This window comes from Microtus ochrogaster, unplaced genomic scaffold (genome assembly GCF_000317375.1).
Source record: "Microtus ochrogaster isolate Prairie Vole_2 unplaced genomic scaffold, MicOch1.0 UNK172, whole genome shotgun sequence".
In the NCBI taxonomy this organism is placed as follows: Eukaryota; Metazoa; Chordata; class Mammalia; order Rodentia; family Cricetidae; genus Microtus; species Microtus ochrogaster.
This window is the reverse complement of record NW_004949270.1, coordinates 148,146-159,969: the sequence shown is the minus strand read 5'-3', so window position 1 is coordinate 159,969 and position 11,824 is coordinate 148,146. Positions and strand designations below refer to the sequence as shown.

At 41.2% G+C, this 11,824-nt stretch overlaps 1 protein-coding gene across 1 annotated transcript; it reads right to left on the bottom strand.

Annotated features, from left to right (window-relative positions):
- Window positions 1-419: 419 nt before the first annotated feature.
- On the bottom strand, window positions 420-1,475 carry Fpr2 (formyl peptide receptor 2). Its single transcript, XM_005372079.1, has one exon. It carries the CDS (start codon window positions 1,473-1,475, stop codon window positions 420-422), a length of 1,056 nt encoding a protein of 351 aa, XP_005372136.1.
- Window positions 1,476-11,824: the final 10,349 nt, after the last annotated feature.

Below are 11,824 nucleotides of genomic sequence, written 5' to 3'. Positions count from 1 at the left end.
TTATAAATGTCATTAAATTCCCTAGAGATATCAACAGCTGTAAGTCAAGTGATGTAGGTACTAGGAACTAAATTTCTACTGCTAGAGTAGAAATTTCTCTTAACTCCTGGGTTATCTCTTCAACCTCTCAAATAGTATAATTTTGATTTTGACATCTACTATCTTATCTAATCTTTGCAAATATGCATGCATTACTATTTTTCTCTCTTGTAATGTTTTGCCACCTTAGTCCTACCCAAGGATATATACTAAATTGAAAAACCCCAAAAGAACAGCAACATTAGCTTTGATATTTATTTCTTTCCCCCAATTCAAGGGATACAGAAATATTTTTCCAGATTAATAACACTCTGGAGCACAATATAAGGTGAGATAAAAGTGAAATGGCATGGAACAAAAAGCATCCCCCAGTCCTTTCCTCATATTGCCTTTATCTCGATGCCTTCAGAAGCTGAAGCAGAATTGGTGCCTGTACCACTGATCTCGGCAGTGTCCTCACTCAGGGCTCTCTCCAGACTGGAAGGCAGGGAATGAATCAGTCTTTCTCTAAAGTCCTGGCCCACGAAAACATAGAGCATCGGGTTGAGACAGCTATTGAAGAAGGCCAATGAGCTTGTTGGGTGAACCAACATGTCAAGAATTTTATAACCACCACTAAAAAGTGACTCTTTGAGCCAGACTGTGCCTAAAAGGGCCACCAGTTGAAAGGGAAACCAACAGATAAAGAAGGAAGCCACAACTGCAGTAAGGACGCGTAAAGGACGGCTGGAACTAACAAGGGCTCTTCTGTGGATCTTGGCAGCGATGAGTCCATAGCAGATGGCAATGATGGACATGGGCATGCTGAAGCCAATAATGAACCTGATGATTCCTCTAACTGTTAGCATAGTGATAGCTGCATTCACCCGTTCCATTTCAGTGTCACCCCAGGACGCAAAGCTGAATGTACAGTACACATGCCCTCCTGGAATTCTAACCGTAGTCAAGAAGAGGAAAATGGGCAATGTGAGGATGAGGGCAAGAATCCAGGGTCCGATGATTACCTTCCTAGCCAGGCTCACAGTGCGGTGATTCTGAGCCCAGACTGGATGTAGGACACAAATACAGCGATCCAAGGCAATGAGAGCAATCAGGAAGACACTTCCAAATAGGTTTATGTCCACCACAATGTGAACTAATTTACACATGAACCAACCAAAAGGCCATTTTTCTTTCAAGGCCATTGAGGTGATAAGGAATGGTAGAGTAGCCGTGAAAGAGAAGTCAGCCAAAGCCAGGTTCAGATAACAGATAGTGGTGACCGTGTGTGCCATCCGAAATCCAGCTACCCAGATCACAAGCCCATTGCCCAGCAACCCGAGGAAAAAAGTGATGGAGAGGACCACCATTGAGAGGATCCACAGAACTCTGGATGTGATAGAATCATAGACCACCACTTCTGATCCATTCAGAGGGATGGAGAAGTTGGCTTCCATTCTGTCTGCACCTGAAAAATTTCAACAACAGCCATTTCTCAGATGTAGTTTCATCTTACATCACCCCTATTCAGAATTCACACCACCTCCCACCACAGGAGATCGATTTTACCAGTAATACTGTAAAACTAGCACTCTACTGGATGCCTTCTGAGATGGCATAGTTCTCCACATTTTCCACATTCCTAAAACTATTGATGATTTTCAGACTGACTTAAAAAGAATAATAAACTCCCATGCTCTAGAAGCAACACTGAACAGAGGGGTTAAAGAGATAGCAAAACATGGGTAATAGGAGTTTAGCACTCCAAGCAAAGCAGTGGACTCAGTAGACAATACCTTGGTGAAGGCTTTCCCTCCGTTCTTGTATTCATAAAAGAAACAATTCAGGTGAGTTGCCAAAAGTATAATCAAAAAAAATTTTTAACAAAGACCTGTACACTCCAGAGAGAGAAAAAGACACAGACTGAAAGACAGACAGACACAAAGAAGAGACAGACACAGAGAAAGATAGAAACAGACAGACAGATAGACAGATAAGAGATTTTAGAGTTGGCTGAACCAAAGAATGAGTAGCAGCCCACTGGGCTCTGCATTGTGGATTTCAAAGACAATTTTTTTCAAAGATTTATGAAACAGGAGGTATACATATGGAAATAAGATGACCCTTTATTCAAATTTGTGGTAGTCCAGATGCTACTTTTGAGTACTGATTACTATGATACACTTACAATTTTACAAAAAATGGGAGGTGAAAACACAGTCCAGTGAATATCATAACAAAACTGAAGTCACATTTATACCCTTTGCTAATGTGTAAGTAAGGTAGCTGGTGATGCTTCTCACTGTCTTGGATTCTTATATAGTAGAAAGACCTTAACTGCAGTGTAAGGGATGCTTAAACATAAAGGGGCATTCCAGACACAGCTACCATTACAGAAGCAGTTTTCTTCACATCTAACTTCTTACTTACATGGTCTTGAGTTCAAAATATGATTACACCAGGACTTGACTAATGGTGCCAAGATCTCCTCTACCTTCCAAACTCCCTGCCTTCTTTCAACCCCAGATTTAGACAGTTTTCAAGTTTCTGCTTCTCTTCATTGTGAGGATCCTTGACCTAGTGTTTGCCTATTATTTCTGCTCACCTAAGGCATTGGCTTTAGCCCATTGTTGAAGTGGAGATTGAATGACTGCTACCACTGCTTGGTAATGTATTCTACCTTGTGATTCTACAAAGGGAGGAAGTTAGTGAGGAGTGGATAACATCTCTACATTCAAACTAGTGCCTTTCATTGCTCTTTCTTGTTTTGAAGTTTCTCACTCATTGTTATACTAAGAGTGTGCATGACTGCACAGCTTCATGTTGTGTAGGGTAGAGGATGAGTCCTAATGAGATTTGGTGGAGTTTGTGGGCCTCTCCTTAAAAACCATGTATTGTGTAATTATTATGGAATTTAGATTTATCTATATAATCTATATAAGAATTCTAAAAGGTTCATTATTTCTTATCTTTGTACGATGAGAATGATGTTAAGAGACAATATGATACCTGAAATCTATACAAATAGTGAAAGGACAGATTTTAGCCTAGCTGTGTCTGACCCTGAGTACTTCCTCTGTCATTCCAAATGTGACAGATATTGCTAAATGTGCCCTCCTCCAGCATCTAATCACTTGCTGTTCTCTGCTAAGCAAACCACAGTTTTCTTCATGGAAGTTATCCCTCTGTCTACTTTCAAATCTAAATCCTGATCAGTCTAGAGACTATCTCGAATCTTCACTGCTTCACAGGACACAATTCTCGATGATAACACAATGGTAGTAAGTCCTCAGGGGGCCTCTGTGATTGCTTTTCTAGCCTCCTAAAAACAAGATTTCCTTTTACTGTGTTTCCTGATTTAGGGTCAGATCATGTCTATAGCCATCAACCAAGAAGTCTCAGACCCACAGTCAGGTTCAGGAAACTTGGAATATTTTCTTATGCTATAGCATGTGGGCCACAAAATCTACCTACAGGTTATCTGTTGAAACTTATTTATTAGCCTGTGGATGTTGTATCAGTAATGGAGAGCTGGTCTAGACCCTCTTGTGAGGGGATGGGAGCATAGCTTAATGGTAAAGCCTTTACCTGCCTAAAATTTCCCCAGTGAGGAGTTCAGGACGCAGTTCACTGGTAGGGGTAAATTTGCAGTGTACAAGAAACCTTAGAATCAATCCCCAGCAGTATAATTAAATAAAAATGTAGGAAGAAACATCTCACTTATTTCTAAATCCTGCCTTAATATGTATTTGCACAAAACCTAGGGTAATTTTGTACAGCCATAAAAATTGTAGACTTATCCATCTATCTTTTTAAAAAGAAACAATAATATTGAGCTCTTCTTTGGTTGATTGGTTGGTTACTTGGATACATGGTTGCTTAAGATAGGGTCTGGCTATGTAGCCAAGCTAACTGACCTCATATTCCTAACCCTTCTGCTTCAAATTCCAGCATGCTGAAACTGCAGATGTGTGCTGCAACAGTTTTATGCAGAGATTTCCTTCCAACTCAAACATTTTCATCAGGAGGCAGAAGGCAGCTTCCTGGGTTTCAGAAAGTAAAGAAATTTCACACGTCTTGGAGAGTTGAAATTAAAGAATTGCTTCTCTCCATGGTCATGGGAACAGGAAACATCTATTGGGATAGACTTTGACCAGCATTGCCACCTGACCTGTCAAGTTGTCTGTAAGTCCTGCAGAATGTTGCAGGAATACAACTTCATGAGTCTTCCTTCACCCTTGTTTGAGCTGGGCTTTTTGGTCACAGAACACTACATCTGAGTCATCCCTTCTCCTGTAACTCCTTACCCATAAACTTATTAGTAAACCCAATAAAAATTGTCGATTCACCAAATTGCACTTTGAGGTAACCATTACTTTGGTCTGCCATGGGTCCACCAGAATGGTAGGCATGTGTCTTGTTTCCTTGGGAAAACTTACACAACACAGAGCCAGAAGTTTCTCACCTCTAATTCTCATAATAATATTGAGAGACAGCAACATCCCTCTTTCATCAGGTCAAAGTCATATCAAAAGATTTTGGTATGTTTTTTTTTTCCTGTCTTTGTTTGTGTTAACAGCAATAAGCATTAGAACCACAATTAATTCCAGAGCTCCCAAATTTGCCTTACTGGTGAACTTAATTTGACAGGACCTGCCACAAGAGCTGACAAGCCTCACATGTAATATGATAGTGATTTCCCCTCCTTGGTTTCGTATTACACTTCCTTATTTTCATTCCCTCGCTTGTCACTTTCACTAAAGTCCTATGCAGGACACTGTGTAACAGGATTCAGGATTTCTCAACCCTGGTACTGTGGACATCTGCCACTACTTAATTGTGGCTGGGTGTGGTGGAATCCTGTACATCAGAGGATGTGTAGCAGCTCTTTGACCTCGTCTACTGGATTTCAGTAGCAAACCTCATCCAGCTATAATAATCAAAAGTATCTATAGATGTCAAACATTCTCTGGCAGACAAAACCACCTGCAATGGAAAACACTGGTGCAATATAAATTTTCCTGGACTCTAAAATCAGATAACTATATTTTATTTATTTATTTTATATTTTCTATGTGCAATCCACATAGGTGCACCTGTGTACATCCATATGCCTGTTTCTGTGCATGTGGACACCAGAGGCAAATATCTGTTGTCTCCATCAATTGATCCTCCACCTTATTTTCTGAGATATGGTCTTGCACTGAACCCGGGGCTTACTGATTGGGTGGCTTGTTAGCTAGTGAACTCCAAATCTCCTGCTATCTCTACCTCCTTAGAACTGGGGTTACAGATGGGTGATGTTGTGCCTGGTTTTTGTGTTGTTTTTGTTTATGTAAGTACTTGGGATCCAAGTTCGGATCCTCATGTTGTTGTGAGCATTTTAACCACTAAGCAATCTCCTTAGTCCTAATGAGTCTATTTGCAAATCATATCTCTGTTGCTGTTAATGTCATTTCTTTGAGCCTTAGTTTCTTCATCTGCTGATCAGGAATGGCTTTATAGTGGAGAATAATTTTTCCAAGTGAGGATAGAATGAGAATAAAGACAGAAATTTTCCATGTTGGACCAAGTGAGTCTTTAATAAATGTTAATTTTACCCTGTCTTCACCATACTATATACTTCTCTATACTGTGTTTTAGGAGTCATTTGTTGACTATGCATTATAGAAGTTCCCATTTAGAGACAAACATGTTTCTGTTGCTGAGGATGTGCCTCCGCTGGGAAAGTACCTGACTAGCAAGTTCTTGTTTCTGGGATTGATCTCCAGCACTGCATAAAACTGAGTATGGTGGTATACATCTTTAATACCAACACCCTAGAGGTGTAGGCATGAGGATCAGGAATTTAGTGTCATCCTTGACTATATTTTGAGTTTAAGAGATAGCTACACAGAGAAGAGCATGGCTGTGACAATACTAACTAGTTCTTTGGACACAGTCTACATTGGAACAAGTTCATTAAGACTTTACAATTTACCGTGTGGTGGTAGTGTATGCCTTTAATCCCAGAACTCGGTAGGTAGAGGCAAGCGGATGTCAAATTCAAGGCCTGCCTGGTCTACAGAGCAAGTTCCAGGACAAGCTCCAAAGCTACACAGAGAAACCCTGTCTCAATAAACAAACAAACAAAGAAAAAAGACTTTACAACTCATCTTAGCTCTTGCAGATTACAGAAGGAAATGATGTAAAGCATGTGTACTCTGAGATATTGTGTGTACTGAATATGATTTATAATGAGAATAACTATTGAACAGTTAGATGAGTTAAGATTTAGACCAGTAACATTCATTATTTAACCTTCTAGTTAGAAAGAGATAGGGCCATCTTTTGAGCCCAGCCCTGCTTTTAACCACATTCTACATTATGTTCTAACTGTACCAGTTCCCCGCCGCTTTGTAAGTTTCCTACAAGCCACTTACAATATATGATGCAATCCATAATCTTCAAATCATTGATATAAGAAATGTTACACAACAAGGAAGGACCAATGGAAAGACGGAGGTGCAAAAGATCATCTCCTTATAACAGCCTTATCTTAGGATACACATCACCATTCTTTAACAGATGAAACCATGGCTCTGAACAAGAAGGGACTTTGTAGAAACAGCACTTTTTTGCCAATTCTCTCTATTATTTATCATGCTCATTTCCTGTCTATGAAGTGAGTACTCAGGACAGGGGAGATGGCTCACTAAAAAGTATTTGCCATATAATAAGAACCTGAGTTTCGATCTCCAGCATCCACATAAAAAGCAGATATGGTGGCATATCTATGACTCCATCAGTGGGAGAGGGTGGAGAGAGGAGGATCTGTGGAGCTTCCTGGCCAGACTACCTAGTCCATTATTATGTTACAGCCTCAAGGAGAGTCTTTACCTCAAAAAAGTAAGAAAGATAAAGAGTAACTGAGTCTGCTGTCTAATGTTGATCACTGACCTCCCCACATGTACACTAATGCACATACATGAACACAGATAGAAACCCATACAAACTAAACTGATTATTCTGTCCCTTTGATTTCTCCTCAAGCTAAATCATCTCCTCTGCCATTTCAAAGCCACATTCTCTTTTTTTAAATGATACCAATTAACCGAGGAGTTCTTACTGTACCATCAGCTATCTTTCCAAGCTACTACATATACAAGTTCCTTAGGGGAAAGAGTTGTCATTCACTTCAAATGGCCTCTTCACACACACACACACACACACACACACACACACACACTGGCTCGGGATCTGTCTTGCACCCAGAAATTGCACTCTTAGACTCCTGAGTTTTTCTCTTCTCTTTTCTTCCTAACCAAGACGAGACATAAGGATATACTTTCCAGCAGATCATTCTCATTGACAAGACACAAGGATATACTTTCAAGACACAGGGATATACTTTCCAGCAGATCATTCTCATTGACACGTGAATGTTGTCATGTCACTTCCCTTCAAGAATAAATCATTCCTAGGCAACCCTCATCTTTCACATCAGTAATCCCAGCTGTTTTGGGAGGCTGAGATAAGAATTGCCTATTTGGACTGGAGAGTTAGTTCAGGAGATGGAGAGAGGTTAAGAGCACTATCAATTTTTTCAGAAGTTCTGAGTTCAATTCCCAGCAATAACAAGGTAGCTCTCAACCATCTATAATGAGATCTAGTGCCCTCTTCTGGCATGCATACAGACAGAATACTATATACATAATAAATAAATAAATATTTTTTTAAAAAAATGCCTATTCAAGGCCTGCCTCAGCTATAGGACAAGTTCCAGTTCAGCCATTTACTGGAATTATGGCCCACAATAAAAAGTAAAAAGAAGGGGGCTGGGGTGATCACTCAACAATTAAAAGCATTGCCTGCTCCTTCAGTGGATCTGAGTTCAGTTCCCAAAATTATCATGTATACTTAAACCATCTATAACTTCAATTCCAGGAGATTCAATGGTCTCTTCTGGCCTTCTCATGCACCAAGAAAGTGAATGACTCATGGACACACATTCATGGAAAATACCCATATACATTTTAAAAACTTTGGAAAAGGAAACACAATGCTGAGGTTGTAGCTAGAATCTGCGAAGAATCTGCCTAGAACCCCCCCAGTAGTGATGGACTTGGCAGTGTCACTTAGTGGTGGAGCACTTGTGTAGTATCTCCAGTAAGGTTCAGGATTCATCAGTACAGCATTTGGTTAGCATATGAGAGGCATTTCATTCAGTTGAGAGTGGAGGAGAGAAGGAGAAAGGAGAAAGAAAAAAAAAGATAAGCTCTGTTTCATTGAAGAGATTTCTTCCCCTGAAAAGAATTTATAGCTCAACTTTAAAACCTATAAATATTTTTTTTATATTTCCTTACCTCCCCACTTCTAATTAACTCACTGCATATTGATCCATGTCCCTGTCACTGCACCAAACTGGCCTCATCAAGGATATGGACTCCAGATTGCCAAATCCAATGAATCATTTTCAGTTCTTATGCTAATATCTCCCAAAGCACAGTATCACTTAGACACCTTTTTCCTTCCTAAGTAATATTTTTCTTGTGCTTTAAGATAACAAATGATGCACAGAGCATATTCTTAGTTGCCTTTATATCTCAGTGGCTGAATATATAACCGCCCAAAAAATCAGACTGCCTCAACTTGACGTTTTAAAAGTGAGTTCAGCTCAGGTCTGCATGCTTATAAGGCACATACTTCCAGACTAAGCCTTCTCCCTATAACTACAATCGTATTCTATCCTCAGCATATTCTAAACCATGAACTCTGAAGTCACCTATTGAAAGTAAATGTTATACTGAACATCTCTGCACAGGATTTTAGAAAGTGTCAATTATATAACAGACATTCAAAAAGTAAGTTTTCAGTTGTTGGAGTATGACTTACCACCAGCTGAAGTCCTCTTGCTATGGCTAACTCCTGGGTTCCTATGGTGTAACTGAAGCAACTGTCAGGAGCATTACTACAAGCAATTGCAGGTCATAACACAATTACAGCTGATTCTGAAAACCATGGCTTTCTTATGCAATTTGTCTTCTCTTTCATTTCTTTAAGGGAGTTTTTCACCTCCTGTTTTAAGTCTCCATCATTTTCATAAGGTTACGTTTAAAGTTGATTCCTTCTACCTCTTCTGGGTTAGGATGTTCAAGTCATCCTGTTGCATGTTTGCTGGATTCTGGTGTTCCCAATGTTGCTTTTCAGGATGTTGGAGGAATTCTTGCAGAAGTGCCTGCCCATCTCTTCCTTCAGATGAGGCCAGCAAAGTCTTGGTGTCTTGGTCCAATCTTTGCTGTGGCTGACTATATACTTTGAAGTTTTTTTGGTCTGCCCTTTCTTAGGTCCCTGCAGCTCTGGAGCAGGCTCTCAGATCCCCTCCACCCTGAAGCAGGCTGTGTTGGAGGATCCAAAGACCTAGCAGATGAAAAGGCGGGCATGGGGGCAGGATGGAATGGGGTAAGGAAGGCCAGCAGCGGGGAACTCAACCCACTGAATGGCCAGAAATGCTTAGGGAATTGGAGGGGCCCTGGATTCAGTCCCCTGGGACTGTCCAGCCGTGTGTCCACTTACTCACCTCTCCGGATTCCCTCAGCATGGGTGCAGGATCTCTTGCAGGTTTCTAAGGACCTCACAGACAAAAAGGCAGGCTTGGGGAGCAGGGTTGGATGGTAGAAAGAAGGCCCAGCAGCAGAAACTCTCCCTGCAGGCTGTGTAGGGGGATCCAAGGACCTCGCAGATGAAAAGGCGGGCTTGGGGGCAAGGTGGAATCAGCTATATAGTTTTGATAAATAGAATCTAAACTGGGACATACTTCATAACTAGATCAGTTGTCCAACAAGGACTACAGACACCTAAAAGCCTGACTTGCTAACTATACACTATCAGTTCATTTTCATCTCAGAACAAGCTCAACTCAACTAAAGGAAAACTTTACAGCTTACACAAGGTCAGAGTCACAGATGTCCCAACCAAGGTTACTTAGCAAAAGCATGCCAGTTCTTCACTTGCCAGTCTACTAACAATGGATCTGTGTCTCAAAGTTGTCCTTGGGCACTGTGCCCCTACCCTGTCTGATCAAGGTTTTACTCCTATGGACTTAGACCTTTGTGTTGCCATGGTAAGTGGCTCAGCTCCTTATCGCTTCAAGGCTCTTGTAGGAGAGGAGGTTTTTAGGATTAGAGAAAAGGCTAAAAGAAGAAGCATGGAGAAATTAGAGGTAGGACAGGATCATTAGAGTAGAAACAAAACAATAAAGAGCATGTGAAATAAAGGGCATGCCCCTCAGATTTTGTGTGAAGTTACTATAGAAATCATCTACCCCCTCGTTCACTCCTGAGAAGCACTTCACCTTTGAGACCCTAGGAGCTGGAGCTGGTGTCTTAGCCCTTACATTTGGCTCTCGTAAGAGACTTGGGAAAACACAGAGAGGAACAAGAAAGCTGGAACCAGTGTGGTGGCAGAAATCCAAGGTTTCTTAAGATTTTCAGAAGCTATGCAAATGTGATGCCATATGAGTCACTTTATTTCATCCTATTGTATGTGTGCGGAAGTTTTGCCTGTATGTATGTTTGTGCACCCAACTCACACATTCTCGGAGTACTCAGAGGCCAGAGAGAGCAAAGGATTCCTTGGAACTGGAGTTAAAGGCAGTTGCTGGGAAATGAATCCGAGTCTCTGGAAGAGATGCCAGTGCTCTAACTGCTAAGCCCTCTCTCTAGCCAAAGTGAAGTTATTGGAAATACAGAAGTGTAAATATCCTCCCACCAATGATCTGTGGAACACATGAGAGGTTAATCCTGTCAATCTCAGAGTTCTAGTTCTTTACATCCCCTGAACTGAAATTACAGACACTTGTGAACAGCCTGATGTGAGCTTTGGTCCTCACCAACGTCAGGTCCTCTACAAGGGCTGTACTTGTTCTTAACTACTGAAACATCCCTCCAGACCCCTCATTCTTTAAGAAAAGGGGGGAGGATCAACGGATGGCTCTGAGACTCAGAACACTGAATGTTCTTAAAGAGGACCCAAGTTGGATTGCTGTCATCCCCATCTGACTCACACCATCTGTCACTCCAGTTCCATGGGATTCAAGGTCTTCTTCTGGTTTCTGAAGGGACCAGACACAAACACGATGCACGGTCATACAAGCAGGCAAAAAAAATCTCATATATTTAAACATAAATAAATAAATCTGCTTTTAAAGCAAAAAGAAGAGTAGCTGGATAGATGTCTCAGTGGCTAAGGGCACTCTGTTCTTCCAGGGGACCCAGTTTCATTTGTGCCCACAACAAACAACTCACAACTGCATATATCTCCAGATCTAGGGAGACCAGACATCTCCTCTTGTCTCTTTGGGTGCAGGCATTACACACATGAAGACTGAGATGACGCAGTTTTGCCCCACTGCCTATTAAAACAGCATGTGTATGGGTTTCTTTCCACACCCAAAAATTATTCAGTTTTCTGTGGACACTAACTGGGGGACCCACCAATTCAGTTTTGTTCCTGACTCAGAAGTACCAAGAAAGGGAGGGTATAGACACTACCATTGTTGTAATTATAAATCTGCTGGCCTGTCTTGTCACCTGGGTACCCTGTCCCATTAAGAGGCAAACTCTGCCCACCCCCAATTGCCCCTCTTCCCTCCAGCTAAGGCAAGCTAAACTAATCTCAGGCCTCCTCTCCATCTTATTCTCTCTCTCTCTCTCTCTCTCTCTCTCTCTCTCTCTCTCTCCATTCTTCTTCTGAAGAGCAGCTTCTGCATCTCCCTTCCCCCTTCTTTCCTCTCCCTCCCTTTCTCTCTTTCTGTCATTCTTTTTTT